Below are 19353 nucleotides of genomic sequence, written 5' to 3' on the forward strand. Positions count from 1 at the left end.
CATCAATCCCCCTACTTTGTAACCCTTCTGACCTTTGAAGGATACGATTTACAATAAGTTTAGAATAAAACCTTACCCTCGTTAGGTTCCCAACCTCTGTTTTCAAAATGGTAACTATGTCTTTATCATTAGTTTGAATACAATTCAGACTTTCGATCTCCCAAAAACATTTGAGGAGCGAAGATCTATTTAGTATGAGATCCGTATCAAACAGAGGGAAAAAAATCTAAATGGAGAATATCTATACTTTCCTTTTCAGGGACAACATTTGGCCTTTTAGGAGCCTTTTCTCTTCCAATCGTGTCAGGGAACGACTTAGCTAGGGGATTGAGGGCTGTTAATACAAGACTAGCAGGATTCATCTGCTCCACAGATGGAATAGTGTTGGAAGACCCCCCTGTTACGATATTATAGGCAACTGATATGGGGGATATAGAATTAAGGGGTGAATCGTTATGAGTCAATAATAGATCAGCCGCCTGATCTATAGGATTCAGGATCTCTTGGTCTAATTTAACTTGCCGGATCACATGTGAAGCATTAAGCATAGATCCTTGAGAGAGGTCTTTTTCAATAGATGTGTCCAAGTGTTCTTCAAAATTAATTTTTCTCTGCCTTTTTTTTTGCAAATCTGCGGGTTGGTTTCTTCTTTTTTCCTCTGTTCTTTTTAGATTTCCCTGTTTTTTCCTTTTTCCCCTACTATGATGAGTCCAAAACACCCTATTTCCCTTCATTTATCTGGGGTTTAAAAATAGGGAATAGCTCCTTATCTGTCCTTTTTTCAGAGTCCATCATGATTTCTATTTCTTGTTCAAGCTCAATAACACAGTTAGCTACGGGAGCTTTTGATGGGGTTACGAGGATATTCCCCAACATTACTACTGTTTTCTTTCTATCAGTAGGTTGGTAGTTCTCATCGTGTCCAATTAGGACTGAATCTTGGGGGGCATTCTCAAGCTTATTCTCTGGCAACTTATCTTTCATCACTTTCGGCCCTACTGGAATAGACTCATATTTTAAGCTAGGTTCCTTCCCCTGTTTAGTAATACCTTGAGTATTTGGGTTACAGTTTCCAGCACACAATCTGAGCCACCAACACATTTTTCCAGTAACAGTAAAATAGAAGAAAGCAGATGTTCTAAAGATGACAAAGAATCAGATACTAGTTTATCATGCCTAGTGGGTTGGTTAAGATGGATGTCTGTGATGTTAAGATCAGGGCTCGTAGAAATGTTTGACTGTGATAAAAAATTGGGATTTATTAGAAGGAGTACTACTATATAATTGAAGCCCTGTAGGGGCTATTGCTGCTGGAGTATTTGCTGGGTCTGCGATCTTGCTAGAATCGTAAGTGATATATCTCTTGCAGAGCTCTATATCTAGGTCTGGAAGAGTAAAATCATTACTTCGAGCTTCCGCAGACTGGGAAGGACCAAGGGATTCTTTTAACAATTCACCAGGGGAAAGTAAGGGACTGTGCACTGTCACTTCCATTGTTTTAGAGATAGAACCAAAGGGTCCATGGGGGGGTCAAAGTACTATTTTTATTTTTATCCCCGGGAACTTGCGTTGAAAGCACCGAGGATTTCAGAGGGTCTAAGGGCCCACCCACCCCAGCAGTGAAAAGATCAGCAACCTCTACCTTATTTACCAAATCAATTGGAACAGCATGATTGCTGTACCCCCTCACAGTAGTTTGGCCCTCTTCTTCTCCTCTTTCGTTATTATCTTCTGACTTTGACCCCACTGTGGGGACCTTGTCCTTTCCCCTTTCCCATAAACTATATAATTGACATTTTCCTTTTAACAGCGTAACAGAAGCATCCTTATTTCGTAGGGGATTTGATTTGGTCTTGGAGCAAGTCTTGCTTACCAATAGTCGCCCAGACCTTAATTTTTTAGCAGTCATTACAAGTGTCAGTTTATCAATAAAAAGCTGCAGAAACCAATATAGTTCAAAAGAAATATAAACAGCTTTTACTCCTATTAGATCTTCCCTAACTTATGCACACAGAAAAGGAGTTATAGTAGTCACGAACAAACACAGCTAGCCCCAAAGCAACATTTAACTTAAATGAGCCGGAAACACAGAATAATTACAGTCAAGATATAATTGGAAAACTTCAAATGGCACTAAGGGGGTTGGCCCCAGCCCAGCCTTCTCTGGCCTCGGAGGGCCTCAGGGGGCCCGCCCTTTGCCCGGGCTAAGCCCCGGGCTAGGTCCCGCGCGCGTCCCGCGATGCGCGTTCGGAACGTGAGTTAAGTACAAAAGAGGGCGGGGTTCGCCCGGGAAGAGGCACCAGCTGTGGATGAAGCAAAGTATGCTGGTCCTCGCAGTCCCGGGCACCCGCAGTGAGTCCTTGCAATCAGGGTCCTTTGCAACGCCAAAGCCTCCGGGCAGTCAAAGTGGGAAAGAGCACAAAGATAGTCCGATGTGGACAGAGAAACAGGCTGTCACTTTGAATTCAGCTGCGAGCGGCTCCCGCGAAGCGGGGGCCGCGAGCAGTAATAACCTGGTGGAGGAAGGCGGGGCTCGCCCGGGAAGGGGCACCAGCTGTGGATGAAGCAAAGTATGCTGGTCCTCGCAGTCCCGGGCACCCGCAGTGAGTCCTTGCAATCAGGGTCCTTTGCAACGCCAAAGCCTCCGGGCAGTCAAAGCGGGAAAGAGCACTAAGATAGTCCGATGTGGACAGAGAAACAGGCTGTCACTTTGAATTCAGCTGCGAGCGGCACCCCGTTGGCGTTGGTTGATAAATCTTCCTGAAATTTTCAAAACGTACACTTTAGTTGATTCAGCTGCTATGTTAAAAGTGTCAAGGTGATTTTAAAGCAGGGGCAGAGAAAATGTGGGGTCCCTAAACACCCCCAATTCTATGTTAATGGAATTTTTCAATTTTTGAACATGACTACAGCCCGAACCACCGCATGGAATTACACCGAATGTGGCAGAAAGCTAGCTCTTGGTCCAGAAAGCGTGCTTTTTGTGTTTTAATGTAAATTCGTTTAGTAGTTTTAGATCTATTAGAGGTTGAAAAATATAGATCTCTAGGGACGCAGAGGAACCACGGATCCGCCTGCGGAGGATCCGGAGGGGAAAGGAAGGCCCTGATTGGCTGGCCGCTGCTTGAAAGAAAGGTTGCAGCTGCCATTTTGTTTCTTGCATCGGCCGGGTGTGTTGAAAATAAAGAGTCAAACACCTATAAAGGTTCAGGAAAGAGGTATGCTGAACACATAGAGGGGTCCCTGAGGGACCCCTTATGTCCCCAAAATTGCATCTTTTTTTTCCACCAAATTTTAAAATCTGCCGATCCTCCATGGATTTAGGGCCCAGTTTAATGAAAAATATAGAAATTCACTGAACTGCTGAATTTCTGTGGTTTTGTATGGGTAAAACACCAGCCTAACTATAACAACCCGTTAGCCTTTAGTTTTATCAGTGAAAAAAAAAAAAAATATATATATATATATATAATAAAAATGACCTTGTTTCACTAAGCTGTTCTATTTTTTACATCACACCTCACACTACAATCTTTTTCTGTTTAAGCTAAAAACAGCGAAGGCAAATGACTGATATCATTTAAAGAGTTCAGACTACACAGAACATGTTTTATAATCTTGGCCAATCAAGGCTGAGCAGTAGCCGTTTGAAGACTTTGGCAGCATATTGAGGGGATGTCATGTTTTCTCCACATGTATCTTTTCTTTCCTGAAAATAAGAGTTTAAAAATAATTTTGGATGGGTTACAAGATCAACAATCTAAATGTTTCAAAGACAGATATTATGTCCCAGCACACCTCCTCGAAAACATAGACTCACTTTGCCCACTTCCAACCTTTGGCGAGAAGCATGTTAAATCAGAACTAAAATATGGAGTTTAAAAGTGCCATGGGACACCGACCTCGGACAGAATTCACACACAGAAGTAGTTAAAGCTTTGTTTCTCTTGAGTAAAACCCTTCCCGTTAAAACACATCATCTACACCCCATAGTAATGGTGGGTCTTGTCAACTCTGAACCACCAGAGTATCTCCTGCTCACCTCAGAGCCAAATGCTCAAATACACTGACTGGTGTCTCTGAGTGAAAGCTCCTCGCCTATCAAACAATCTGTCCAGGGAAATCCGTCTCACCGAATCCTTGATGCACTTCAGAACAAACCTTAAGACACGTCTGTTATGAGCCCATGAAAGCATCCACCTGTCTTTAGTGTCATAAATGCCTTGAACCTTCTAATTGAACTTGGCCACTGGAACCAAGATCCCCCAAGTCTTGGCTCGCGTCAAATAGAGCCCGAACGCTCGAACCACAATCCCACCATTCTGCATATACTTCTTGACTAGCAGATACTGACTGGACAAGGTCGGTGGAAGTAAAACCTTATGGCTATTGGGACAAATAAAGGTCCTGTGCAAGGCTATCGAAAGTGTGCACTCTGGCAATTTTTTTCCAGTAGCACATCTCTATCTTTTTTTAAATTTCTTGTCTCTAAACACGACAATCATGCTTGTACACTGAAGGCCCACTGGACTGTGACCTAGATGGAGACCATGTGCACACTCCCTTACTGTTCGTGATTATCGTCAATTCACCATGCTGTTGAAGACAGACAGTGATGGCTGCAAGAGTGAAGTGGCAGGGCAGGTAGTCTCCTTTCTTCTCTTGTTTCTAAATTGCTCTTCCATTCCCCTGCAGCTGAGTCCTTTGTAGTATCTTGTAAGAAGAAGCAATTCAAGTAAAGTAGTTTCAGGAAGGTTTATTCCTTGAATAATAGCACGTCTGGTCAGATCCACAACCAACAGGAAACTGGCCAACAGTAATACATAGAACATTTCATTACAGCATAACTAGAATGTAGAACATTACCACATTCAAAGGATACACACATCTTAAAGAGATACTCTCTACTATGACTAATAACTAACATACTACATATCTTCCCCTCTTTGTTTTTTTTTTTTTAAAACAACAAAGAAAAAGAAAAAAAAACGAGGAAGGAAAAGAGAAAAAAAAATATTTATAAACTATAAACTCTTTGTATTTCTCTGGTCTTCTAACCGATCTACCAAAAGAAGACTTCTGGAAAGATGCAGCTCCTTGGTCAACATGAATACAATTATCATTCACATTAGGATTGAGATCAACAGGATTTGAAAATGAATTTTGGATAGGGGAATCAAGCTGAATCTCAGGCTGATCAGAGTCTAAACACCAAAATTGGCCACGAGATTTGGCATGAGCACCATCATTATCTTTGAGAATCTGTCCATATTGATGTTGAGCTAAGGCTAAACTACTTAAATGCCATTTATCACCATTTTCTAAAGTAACAGAATTTTCATGAATTTTCACAACTTTCTTTGGAGAACTAAACTTGCTTTGACCTTTAGAAACTTTTCTAGCACTTTTAATACAGACAAAATCTCCAATTTGTAATTTGACAGGCTTAGAACCATGCTTATTGTCAAGATACAGTTTGTTTTTAGAATGAAAAGAGGATAATTTAGATTTGACCTCTCCAGCATTATAGAAAAACATATCGTTTCTTTTCATCCAACTTGGATTAGTTTTTGAAAAAGGAACTCGACATCTCATTAAAGAGAATGGGCATTTCCCAGAAGAGGGATGGGGAGTTATTCTATATGCCCATAACATTTTCTTACATTCACTCTCCCACACAAGTCCAGATTTAATACACAACTGTATAGTACTCTTGATGACTCTATTGAGTCTCTCCACAACACCATTACAGGAAGGATGGTATCATGGAGTTAATTTGTGATTAATTCCATTTGAAGTAAAAAACAACTGCATTTCCTTGGATTTAAATTGAGAACCATTGTCAGTTAATACAGATGAAGGACAACCTTCTTGAATGAACAAGTGTTCTAAGAATTCAATAATAATAGTAGTGTTAGCCTTGTCAACAACTTTCATCTCAAACCATTTAGAAAACAAGTCAACAATTACAATGATAAACTTTATATTGTCATCAAACCAATTGATAGGACCCATAATATCCATAGCTAATTCTTCACAAGGAAGATTTGGAGCAATGACATTTCCTAAAGGTGGATTAAAGGTTTTCTTAGATTTGTCTGAGATTTCACAATTTATGCATGATCTAACAAGCTTCTCAATATCGTTATCCATTCCAGGCCACCAATACTGGTCTCTTACCCTAGATTTAGTTCGAGAAATGCCAGGATGACCTTCATGGGACAGTTGCATTATGTGAGCTCTAACAGACATGGGTGGAATTATCTTGTCACTTCTAAGTAGAAATGAGTCAGAAACAGAAAGTTCATCTCTGACTTCCCAAAAACCTCTCAAAGAATCACTGAGATCTTTTCTACTAAAATCGTTCCATCCCGTTACAACTTTAGACTTGACCTCTGTTAAAACGTTATCATCAGAATCAGCCTTTAACCACTGTTCTTGAGAAATACTGTCAAAAATGTTGCTATTAGAAATAACATTAGCAACAGAAAAATCATTCCAAGAATTACGGTCTGCTACAAAAATCGGTAAAGAAAACCTGCTTAAGAAATCTGCAATAATATTTTTTGCACCAGGAACATAGCTTATAACAAATAAAAAATCCTGCAAACGCATAGACAACCTTGCTATTCTCGCAGTGGCTTTGTACAGACCTTGTGTGGTTAACAATTTCGTTAAAGGTTTATGGTCAGTTCTTACATAAAACGATTTACCCCAAATAAATGTCCTGAAATGTTCTAACCCCCAAACAACAGCAAGAGTTTCCCTTTCAATTACTGAGTATTTTTCTTCAGTAGGGGTAAGAGATCTTGAGGCAAAAGCTATTACGACCTCTTTATCACGCTCTGAAATCTGAGTCAAAACTGCTCCTAAACCTTTAGAACTAGCGTCAGTAGTGACAAATGTAGAAGCGGTGGGATCAAACCCTTGCAGGTTGGGAGCACAGCAAACAGCTTTTTTTACAATTTCAAAAGCTTGTTGACATTCTTGAGACCAGGTAAAAGAAACCTTGTTCTTCAGAAGACATCTCATGGGATAAGTTTTCTCACTAAAATTAGAAACAAATTTTGAGTAAAATTCTGCCAAACCCAAAAACGACCTTAAGTCATCCTTGGATTTAGGAGAAGGCGCATCTAAAATGGCTCTAACAAGTTTGGTCTTAGGTCTAATCCCTTGAACACCAATTTCGTGACCCAAATACACAACATTATCTTCTGAAAACGTACACTTTGAAATTTCAGCAATTCGACATTTGTCATTAAGAACATTCATAACTTTTCTTAATCTAGAATCATGTTGGGATGCATCTTTCCCCAAGATGAGGATATCATCCTGGAAGAAGATGACACCGGACATATCACCAAAAAGTTGTGACATAAGTCGCTGAAATACCGCAGCCGCGGAAGCTAACCCGAATGGCATACGGCGAAAGCGAAAACATCCAAAAGGTGTACAAAATGCTGTTAGATCACGGCTGGAATGGTGTAAAGTGATCTGGTGATACGCTGAAGATAAATCAAGCGTAGAAAAGTATTTAGCTCCACGAGTCAAAGATAACATTTCATCAATCCTAGGTAAAGGATATTGATCCACAATTATATTATTGTTGAGGTTTCTTAGATCAACACATAAGCGGATTTTTCCATTGGCTCGTCTGGCAACGACCAATGGAGAAATCCACTCTGCTGATTCGATGGGTTCTATAATGCCGCTATCTTGTAATTTTAACAATTCACTCTTCACTTCATCTCTAACAATAAGTGGTATATTTCGTACTTTATGAACCATAGGTACAGCGTTGCTTTTTAATCTAATGCGGTGGGAAAAACCTTTGAATTTTCCAATCTTACCTGAAAACACGTTGGGAAATTCTTTGAGAACCCAATTCTTGGTATCTTCACTTATACCGGTAACCAGAACTTGTTCAACGCTGTTGGGATCAAGAATAATATGTAAGGATCTTTGATCCTTCCAACCTAATACAGAAGGACCGTCAATGGCAATGTACAACTTACAAAATGCAGTACGATGTTTAAATTCAAAAACCAATGAACGAAAGCCCAACATCTCAATAGTGTTACCAGTAAAGCTTTCTGGAAGGATATCACTGGGTTCCAAATGAGGACCCAGCTCACTTACTAATTCTTTCTCCCAAACTCTTTTGTTAACATTAGTAAAAGGAGAACCAGAATCGGCAGCCACCTGTAAAGGAATACCCCCAAATCTCACAATACATAAAGGTTTGCTTCTCTCATCCTCCCCAACAATCAAAACAACATTACATTGTAAATTTGTAGTAGAATTGGGTAAAGAGTTGCTTATATCCGAGTCATAGTCAGAAGAAGTATCAGTTACACAAGTCACTTTAGGATGTTGAAAGGACTGCTTGTTACAGACTTTAGCGTAATGACCAACCACAGCACAATTGGAACACTTTGCGGATCTAGCTGGACAATTCTCAGAGCTTGCGTTATGGTTTTTGTCACCACAACGGTAACATGCAAAGGAAAACGAACTGCTCTGGTTGGGTTTAGTCTTATTGAATGATTTGTAGTTTGAGGATTTCGTAGGAAAATTCTTGTTGGCTTGCGATTTCTTGTTGAAATTCTTTTTGGAATAAACGCTCTTCTTATTGTCAGAAATGTTGCTGACAGTGGGGGTAGAAGAAGATTCTGACTGATTTGACAACGCTTTTGAACTCCTATCGGATAGTTCTGCCTTTTTCAACAAAGTGATGACATCCTTGAGACTAGATTCGCCTTCGATCCAATGTCTATCTTGAATACTTTTGTTTCTAGTACACACAACAACTTGATCTCTAATCAAATCGTCATGTAACACTCCAAATTTGCACTGTGCAGCTAAAATTTTCAGTTGAGAAACATATTCCTCGACAGTTTCATTCTGGAGTTGTTTGCGTTTGAAAAAAGCGCGTCTCGTAACACCAATGCATACAGTAGGTGAGTAATGTTCAGTCAAATCAGAAATAGCTGCTTTAAATTTGTCAAAATCACCTGATCTTTCAGGTTTTTGCATTTGATCAAACACTCTAAGCCCCTCAGGTCCAAGACTATGTAGCAACATTCGCATTTTTCTATCCGATGATAAGGTACCAACATTGTCCTCCAAAGTAGCAATGTAATTTAAAAAATAATTTTTCCACTCATCCCATTTAATTATAGGATCGCCAGGTGAAGTTAAAAACTCTTTCGGTGTACTGATGTTAATATTAATGCATGAAGAAGAAGATGTGGAAGCACTGTTGGAAGTCGACTGTTCATTTGTGCTACTCATGGTTCAAGTGAAAACGGAATAAAAATCAAAAAGAAAGTCTAAATAATGTGTCACATAAAAACAAAAATTATCGTATGAAGAAATAACTTACTTGTGAAGAAATAAAATTTGCGAAACACAAACTTCGGAGAATACTTGAAGCCAGACGTGCTTGATTGAGGAAATCCAATATGGCGGCACGTACACGTTACGTAGGGTCACGCTGGCTGACCTCTGACGTGACACAAGCGCATGGAAAACGTGTTCAGAAACGTTGCTAAGCGCCGAAGTTATGGAGTGCTGAGGCGCGCGCACGAATGCGGGGAGAGCAACGATGAAAACGTTTGAAGGTAAATACCTTAAGCGCGTAATGTCAAATGTACGGGAATGTCAATTAGCAGTAATTTACTCACGGTTTCCGAAAAGTGGAGAGTAAATCCGCCGCCTTTCCTTTCCTTTTTTTAAATGCGAAATTCCATAAACGTAAGCTCGAATTTAACGAAGAAATTGGAGAAAGTTCATTTTTCTAAAAAAAAATCACGAAGAAGTAGGGAAATTCGTCGTATCCCGATCGTCGCCAATAAAATGTAGTATCTTGTAAGAAGAAGCAATTCAAGTAAAGTACTTTCAGGAAGGTTTATTCCTTGAATAAAAGCACGTCTGGTCAGATCCACAACCAACAGGAAACTGGCCAACAGTAATACATAGAACATTCCATTACAGCATAACAGGAATGTAGAACATTACCACATTCAAAGGATACACACATCTTAAAGAGATACTCTCTACTATGACTAATAACTAACATACTACATCCTTCTCTCTATCAATGTGTCCCCTAATGAATTATGCATGAATACCCGTGGTATAAGTTGTTGGATGTACATGGAGTGTATATTTATTTAATTTACTATTTTTTACATGGCGCAGCTCAACTCAAGCAGGGTGTCTGTGCTTTACAATTAAAACAGCAATGGAGACCGGATATCTCCTTACAGTGAAAGTGGAGAAAAACAATGGGCATTACGTGTTTATTTCATCCAGTTGGCCAGAGTGGACACTTGTAGAAGATTCCTTATTGAAAGAAAGATTCAACAGAGAAGTAGTCACAGGAGGAGAAGCAGAGAATGGCTGCAGAGATGAATTAACAGAAACACAGGAGAGGGGTTCGGTCGAGGAGTAGGATAAAGAGGCATGTCTTAGGACAAGGTAATGGAAAATATTCGATAGGAGTGAAGGAGAACTGGGGCAGAGAAGAGAACAAAGGGCAAACAACAGAAGAGGGTGTCACAAAAGTGAAAGGTGATTAGATGATAATCGGGCAAGTGGGAATGATGAAGGATCAGAATGAGAAAATTGAGAGAAAAAGGTGTGCTTGGGTGACATTAGGTAATCAGAAATGACAAGCACAATACAAGGAATGGATTAAAGGAGGTGATGGGGAGGAAAGGCAGGAGAAAAAACATTAAAGCATTTTCAGATCAGGGTAGAGCTTAAACAGTTGTGGTTTTACTTTTTTCTGAAATGAAGACAGTCAGTAGATTGACAGAGGTCTTCGGGGAGGGAATTCCAAAGAGATGGGGTTGCCCCTTTGAAAGACTGAGTTGCAACAAGGTGTGTTTTGAATTTTCTAAATTTAGGTTTGAAAACGTTCCTGTTCCTGAGATGTTTACATCCACCAGGTAATTTTTATGGAGGAAAATAGGTCGGCTGGATTTTGTTGTGGTATGGCTTTAAACTTAATACAGGCAAGCCTGAAATTAGTTCTGGATTTCACAGGAAGCTAGTTTTGATCACAATAGACATGGATGATGTGGTCGAATTCCTTTGCACCTGACACTTGTCTGGTAGCAGAGCACATAAAAGCAATAAATGGCCCCAACGTGAATTTGTTGATTCCAATTAAAACGGAGCTTTCATAGTCCTATTATGAAATGACAAATGATTGGATGAGCAGGCAATAGTCTTTGGGTTGGAGAAGATACTTAAATTTTTTGAAGGGAGCAAGAGAAGCTCTTACGGATTTGAAAGTGTGCTCCTTGTGTGAGAACATGAGAGGTGTATGTCCATCCAGATGCCAAGGTATCTGACCTCAGAGGCATAACGGATTGTTTAAGCCAATTGAAGTTCGGGAAGCCACTTATGATTCAAATTTGATTTCTGCTGTCAGCGAAATAGAATGCATTTTATCTTTTCACGGTTAAGTCTAGTTTGACATGAACAGGGCCTAGAAAAGCATGTTTAATTCTACGCATGTAGTATTTGACACATGAAAAACAAAGCTATAAAGTAAAAAACGGTGGAGGCACTCAAGTTCTCTTATAACAGATGGAGTGGGCGTAGACTGAAGAGGCCGGCTAAGCAGGGAAGTGAAGCACAGTGGCAGGAAACCTGAACTTGCCAGAGCCTGGGCTGAGAGATTAAACTCTATTGTTAGCTGGAATAGGCTGAGAACATACTGTTTTATGGTGCGAATGATGTAATACTGTCACTTATATTTATACAACTATCTAGATCTGGGAATGATATAATTCACAGTTTGAAAGACTCCCCAAGTAGGATCTCCTAGTTAGAGGTTGTTGTAAACCTTAAGTGATATGTAAATATATAAACTTACGATTTGTCGAAACATGAGGATCTTTAATATAAATAGCAAATGAGTAAGGAAAAATATAAGATCTTAAAGGATGTACTAAGTGATGGCTTAAATTACTGAGTAACGAAGCAATGTTGACAAAAAAATCAATAACATATGTTTTAAAAAAAATACAGGATGGTGCTACTCTTAAAAACATTTCCATTATGTGCTGGTCCAGGGAAATATGAGTAATAGCCTGGAACAGATTTGAACTGCAAATAGTTTGTCCACGTCCTGAATATGTATTTTTATATTTTGAAAAATGTGCTCACGCTGTCTTGGTGGATCAGTTCAAACATATGCAAAGTAGGCCATCCAAGGACATTGAGGCGTGCCGTTAGGGGGATAAAATCAATATCTTATTGAGTTTCGACATTTGTTTCGGAAATTTGATGTAGTAAGTCATCTTGGGCAACCAAAGCGTCACGAACACGAGAGAAGAAGGGCTCAGCTAATCCTGCGGTTATAGAACAGCACTGAAATCCCCTTCCTTGATAATGCCCATGTAAGACAAGCCACTGGGGCATGGATCTGCATCGCCTCGATCCCGAGTAGCATGAACAGGATACATTTGTCGATCAGTCTCTATGCCTTAAGCAGTTGCTTCAACCTCGTTTAAAACAATGTGATCTATGTGCTTTAAAAGCGTATTTTTTTTACTTTTTGTAGTGTGCTGCAAACGCCAGTTGAATGAAGTAGTGATTTTTCTGGTTTTTGGGTTGCTGTGAACTAAGGTTGAGTGAGACTGATTCGTTTGCAGCCTTTTATGAGACATAGCTACATCTATTCTATTTCGGCCATGTGCAGAAACATACATTTGATGTTGCTGAGGTACGAGTGATAGTTTGGTAGGAAACAGTTTAAACACCGATCTTAAATAGTATCCTATCTGTAATTCTTAAAATATGTATGAAACTGCTACAGACTTGTTCATTCCTGAGAGTATTCAGTGCAACATCTCTTGCAATGCTAAGTAAAAGTAAAAAAATGTCATAAAAAGAAAACATGGGAAATCTTCCAGTTTGGATTTCAGACTTAAATTGATTTTTGTCTTTAAAACTGTACACTGAATGACCGCTCCAGAAATTTGGTGCAGACAACTCAATGAGTAATATGAAAATTCGCCCAGAATGACCTATGTATTTTTATGGTTTTGTATAAGATAATTTGGGGGGGATGTCCACATTTCTGCATACTTTATATGATATCAGGTGACCTCTCTAGTAAGGACATCCCTGATAAGTTTAGCTTGACTGGGAAGCTGTCACTTACCTGTGTGATCAAAAAAAGAGGTTTAAGAAGCAGAACTGAAAGAAGCATTTGTTCTCTGTCCTCATGTTAATCTTCCTCTTTACACGATTCTTTTTTGGGCAGAACATGTGTGCTTCCACTAAAAGAGTTATTGTATTCTACTATTTGTCTTGCTCACTATAGTTGTTAAGGGGTTTTTATCGTTATAATCCAGTTAAAAAGGCTATAGGCTTGATTTCTTAATTGGGAAAGTTATGTCCGATAAAATAGGCCTCATCTGTTTTATTATTAAAAGTTACAACAAAGGCAGCTGGCCTAACGTCATTGTTGTGAAAATCATACTAATATGCCCTTGAGGGTGGTTTATTATAGCACTGTTGCACTCCAAATTCTTAGAAGTACTTAAACAATCCTTTTCAACATCCTGGTGTTAGGTTCACCTTTAGGCCTTAAATTTCCAGTCTGCATCCAGGCAGAGCCCATTTTAGGATTGAATGCTAGGTAATGGAGCTGCCCCAAAGGTGACCTAACTCCCGGTGCCCTTTTCGATTTTTATTTGTTTAGATTCAGTCCTCTACTTCATCAGGTTGGAAGGCATACCCTGCCCTCTGATAACTGGGTTTAACTAGGGATGAGAGTAGATAAAAAGTATTTCTCTTGTGAATTTTCCATAATTCACATGAATGTTTGGCTCGCCACCTGTAGGTTGAAAAGTTCTCCGCAGCTGGGTTTTTGCATAAAAATAAGGACTTTTTATGCGACTTTCAGGGTGTTCTGTGAAAACAAATTTTACTTCAAAGTTGCAAAGATAATCGATCTAAAGTTAACTTAGGAGAAAAGGGCATATCCCTTTTCAGGACCAGTAAGCACCTAAGAGCAAAAATTGCCAATTAACAGATGAATACTATGCCAAGTCGTAGGCACAGGAAAAACCCAAACTATGGGTTTGCCAATAATCGGGATCTAAGCTAGCCTCCACTCATCTCATGGAATTTGTGCATACCCCGAATCTTAACTTACTTTTAATTTCTATTGTCCCCTAAAATGTCTATAACTTTATTTTTCTGATTCACCAAGATCCTATGACCAAAGTTGGTTTTGATAATTTTCGAACACAACATGGTTACAAGGCGTGAGTCTGACTGCATGCAAACCCAAGGAAAAAGGTCAGGGTTGCATAGGGAAGCCACAGTTCTCTGCCTGTGTCTTAGCTCTTGGATATCCCTTTCTTCTCACATTCTCCAATCGCCCCCCCCCCCTCTCCCAGAGTGCCATGAATAGTTCTATGAGTCTTGACATAATATTCATGCATGGTTCAAATGCATGCAAATTTAATGCCCAGTTTCCTGTTGTTTTGTGAAGGTCCGGTATTTATCTCTCTATTAACCAGTAATGCTCTTGTGCAGTACATAAGTCTGCCCCACGTTCTACCTACATGCGCTCTCGTGCTGCAGATGGTGCTGGGAAATGTAAGTTTACCCTGCAAGAGCCATTGCCTACTTGTGCTTATTGGAAACTCCTCAGCTCCATTTTTATTTACGCTCAATTTAGTTGACTACCTTTTGTGTTAATGTAATTGCATACTAATTATTACATAGAGACATTTTCTTATGTCCCTCTCTGCTGCAGGCATCGGCCATCATAGGTTTATCCTGTGGGCCACGGTTATTAAGTTGTATCTTTTTCCTAGGTACTCACAGCCGCTGCATGAAGAGATAGCCCTCCACAAGCATCTGAAGCACAAGAACATTGTCCAGTATCTGGGCTCTATTAGTGAGAATGGGTTCATCAAGATTTTCATGGAGCAGGTGCCTGGGGGTAAGTTATTTTTTTCTTCGTGTTTTTTTTCATATATGGCACTTTGCACAAACTAACAACACGAACACCATCTTTTATGCTGGGAGAGATCTTGGAGCTTCTGTGCCTAAACCATCTTCATGCCTATACATAAAGTTTAGTGACTTGATAAACTTGTTGTGGCACAGTTTTCCCAGCTTGTTTTGCAACCTTCTGCCTATTCGGTTAGTATCACTAAAGTAACCCCTCTGTCTTGGTCTCATTTTCTTCTGGAATGGGTTCTAGAACTGCATCTCTGGGTATTAGGAACAATCCTGACTGCCCTCCCCCAATACTACCAGGTAACTGTGTTGAATCCTGCAGGCGTCCATATTGGTCCCCTCACCTGAAGAAAAGAAGGTGCTTGGTGTTTCTTTGCCTGTTCATCATTATTAAGGTAACCAGATCCAGATGAATATGTAGTCAGCAACTCTAACTATTAAGAACACCTTTCGCCTCCTTTTTTGGATAGATTATACTGCTTGTGCCTGGGAACTGTTGATGCGGAGGGATATTTTCTAATTCATCCAGATGAAGGAGTTGGGAATTGGTTAGGCTAGCTGAGTGTGTTGTGTCATCTTCCTCTCCAATTAATGAAAGCCCCAGGACCCACATGGCTTCCCTGGAGCAATTTACCATGTTTATTTGACTTAAGTCTCTTACACTGATTTCTTCACGTCATGTTCCATTTTTTATTATCTCTGGTGTGTGTTTTATTCCTGAGGTACCTAGGCAGTGGCACTTCTAGTCAAAAAAGAGCTCACAGGTTTCAGGTATATTGTTATATGTGTTAATTGTATTCATTTAACAATACGTAGGCAATGCGTCTTGATGCTGTTAACAAAAAAACAACTGATCAACCCTAGAGGAATAATATGCTAAAACTAAAAGAGAAGCCATCAATGAATGTATGAAGGGCTGCTATAACTGGTCCAAGAATCAACCTCAACTAAACGAAATTAAGGGACTGAAAGTAACAGAAGACGATATTTTACACCCAAAGCAAATGCTACTACACGAAATTAACCTACAGTGGAATGTTTACACATTTGTCTGTGTTTGTCTCAAGTGTTTCATATTGATGAAAATCGAATTCGAGCAAACTTAGCAGAGGCTACTGTGTCAACACGCAAGACTTTACCATTCTGGGTAAAATTACCACTTTCCCGTGTAGGAAGAGCGATTATACCAAAAAAGTGAATACTACCCATATAATAGTATTTTTGCTGCCTTGCCGGTTATACTAAACAGGGCCTTTTTTCAAGACCTTCAGAGTATTTTATTGGGGCGTAAATAGGCCACAGATAGGAAAAGAGTTGCAGTGCATAAAACGCAAACACCTATACATAAAAGTGCATGAGTGGCCCGAACCATTCAAATGTATTATTTTGCAGCCCAGTTACAGTGGCTGATGATATGGTTTGTTGATAGCTCCAGTGCTGAGAGGGAGGATGTGCAGGTGGGATTAAGCACAAATGCAGTATCAAATTTGATGTTGTGAAAAGCCCTAACGACACATCCGGTGCTATTGAAGGTGGCCAAATACTGATGGAATGGATTTTGGTTGAGGTTACATGGTGAGGTACCATACTTCCCTAGTTAGCCACTGTGGACCCTCACCAGATTCCAGGTCAAAGCAGTCTCCCATGATAAACTAGTAAGGACAGAGGCGAACTTTGACACAGTGGTCAATCTTTACGAACACAGATTGCTCTGCACATTTGATAATGCCATGCCTCAGATGCAAATGCTGATTTCTACGCAAGGCATGTGAAAGCCCAGTGTTCACACAGTGTTGACTGGAGGTAAATGGCTGAACTAAGTGAGCTCAAAACACTCCCAGCCATACTTGGGTTATTGTTGCAACCAAAAAAATATAAGCTCACTTTTTAGTTAATTGTTCTTGCTTTAGTGCACACAAAACCGCACATAGCCATGTAATTGAAGGCATTGTCATCCCAGCTCTTAAAAACATGCCTAATTTACTTAAAGAAGTGGTCCAGTGCTGAAAGAGATACTCACTGAAACCATCAGAATGAAACCATAATAACACAATACCAGGGACATGATAAAAGCTGTCTGGTGGCAAAAACAAATGAGCCCCCATCTTAAGTCTGATGTGAGAGAAGCTGGTTTGCTAGGATATGTATGGGTATAGTCCACATAGGGATAACCACAAGGTAACACATGTATGGATACATGATGGGACACACATTCACGTTACTGTAGGCTGTCAACTAGCTACCAAGCACAAATGCTGTGCCGTTAGGCACAAAATACTTATACGCCTCTTTCCTTGGCAACTGAGACCAAAATGAGGGTAGATCTCAGCTAAATCTACAAGACCAGACCACTTGTTCTGTTTGATGCTGTTATTGTTATGTGTAACTTAGCTCTGAAATGCATGTGATAAAAGATACTCTCCTAGTCATTCGCCATTTCATCGGACTATGTATGCGCCATAAACTGCCTGTCTTGTTCCTATATTTATTATCATTGTTGTTGTTTTTCACTAACTGCATTTGCACACACCTCCCTAGCCATTCAATACTCCTCTTGGCTTAACAAAGTCTTCTCCACTCTTCACCCATGGTGAAACAGCACTGCCTACTCGAACTCTGACTCTAACTTCACTCCAACCCTCCTACGTACCTCTTCTTACCCTTACCCCAACCCACTGCCCCCCTTATCTAGCACCGAACACCAGCATGGTCACCAACCTCTGCCTCTCTCCGCTCTCTATTGACAACCTTCCAAATCTCAATATAACCCCCGTCCACCCCTCCCTTGCCCTAAATTTCTCATTTCCCCCTCCAACCCCGCCAATCCGCGTCATCCCCCCCCCAATCCACGTCAATCCTATGACCCCCCCACCCCCCCGGATTTGCTGCCATCCATGACTCCCAAAACGAACCCCTCCATCCTTCCCACACCGTCTCCCTCATGCTCTTACCCAAACCTCCTTCTTCTAAACTTCTCCCCACCCTCTCTTTGCCCGCTCCCTTATTCTCACCCAGCCAAACCTCATCACCATGTCCCACCTCAATACCACCCGCACACCATGCCCCCCTCATTCCCTAACCGACAAGCACCCCGCCCTCACCAAACATGGACCCTACTCTTGGACCATTCCATACCCTCCCAACCTTTCAAAAAAATGCCAAAAAGAATCTTAAGCATACATTTATTATCCGACATCCTGAAACTCTAATTGAAGACAACTACCACAGCCTCACGTCCCCCATTAAAACTTAACTATATTTTCTACACCAAACGCCCCTCCAAATGGATGAGGCACAGGGTCAGACTGATTTGCATATAACCATGTCTGAACTGGGGTGGCAGAGTGGGCTAAAGAACGGTGATGGATTAAACCCAGATCTTTTGACTCGGTGTGAGTGTTTGATTGGTTCAGATGCTCCGTCCATCACCACCCCCTTTTGTACCGCTTTTGGCCGCCATAAGTTTGGCAGGGTATGCTCAGACGTGAGTCCCTTGCTCACTTTGCCACTGGATTCAAGCAAGCTGGGCTGAAAACAGCTGTAATGCCAGAAACCGGTCCTCAGAAGCTTGTTTCCGGTCCAGGGAAGGCATGGATTGGCAGTTCGGGCTGGACTGTTCCCATGAGGCACAGGGTCAGACTGATTTGCATATAGCCATGTCTGAACTGGGGTGGCAAAGTGGGTTAAAGAACGGTGATCGATTAAACCCAGATCTTTTGACTGGGTGTGAGTGTTTGATTGGTTCAGATGCTCTGTCCATCACCACCCCCTTTTGTACCCTCCAAATGGATGAGCACCTTTTTACACCACCTTCCAGTATTTAGCGCAATTAAAATCACCCACGGTTACAAACTTGCCACTTCTCCTACCTCTCTTTTCCCTGGTGAAATAACCATTTCCATCTACAAAACTGGAAACATCCTAATTCAAGCCTCAGAGCATCACCTCACAATTTTTGAACTCCTCTTCAGCACTCTTTCTAACCAGCTGTCACTACCTACTCCTCCCCCAACACCCTCTCAGTCCCAAAACCCCTCCGGGCTCCCCACAGCCGCCCTAACTCTCTCCCTAACAACAGTCCCCGTACAACAACTCCTACTCTGTCACCCTCACTTGAACTCTCCCCTGTTGCAATCCTATCCCCTCTCCCCACACCAGCCCCCTCCCCCACCCAACTCTACTCCTCCTCCCAGAGACAAACTCCCCACCCCCACAACACTCCTACCCGTAATGGCGCATCCCTCTTCTTAACTCCTATTCTACCCACCTCTCTGGAACCAGCCCCTCCCTACTCCTCAAATACACTCCTCCAAATTCCCATGTCCCCTAATGACCGTCCACCTCCAACACCCT

General features: G+C 40.9%; 1 protein-coding gene across 2 annotated transcripts in view; it reads left to right on the top strand.

Moving 5' to 3' along the window:
* The window catches only part of MAP3K5 (mitogen-activated protein kinase kinase kinase 5), a 1111277-nt gene that overhangs the window by 836969 nt on the left and 254955 nt on the right, over positions 1-19353 (top strand). For both annotated transcript variants that reach the window (XM_078649188.1, XM_078649189.1), the window contains exon 16: positions 14853-14980. In XM_078649188.1, coding sequence (XP_078505314.1) covers positions 14853-14980 — 128 coding nt within the window. The remainder of the gene's footprint in view (positions 1-14852; positions 14981-19353) is intronic.

The sequence above is a fragment of the Lissotriton helveticus genome, chromosome 6, assembly GCF_964261635.1.
Source record: "Lissotriton helveticus chromosome 6, aLisHel1.1, whole genome shotgun sequence".
NCBI classification, from domain to species: domain Eukaryota; kingdom Metazoa; phylum Chordata; class Amphibia; order Caudata; family Salamandridae; genus Lissotriton; species Lissotriton helveticus.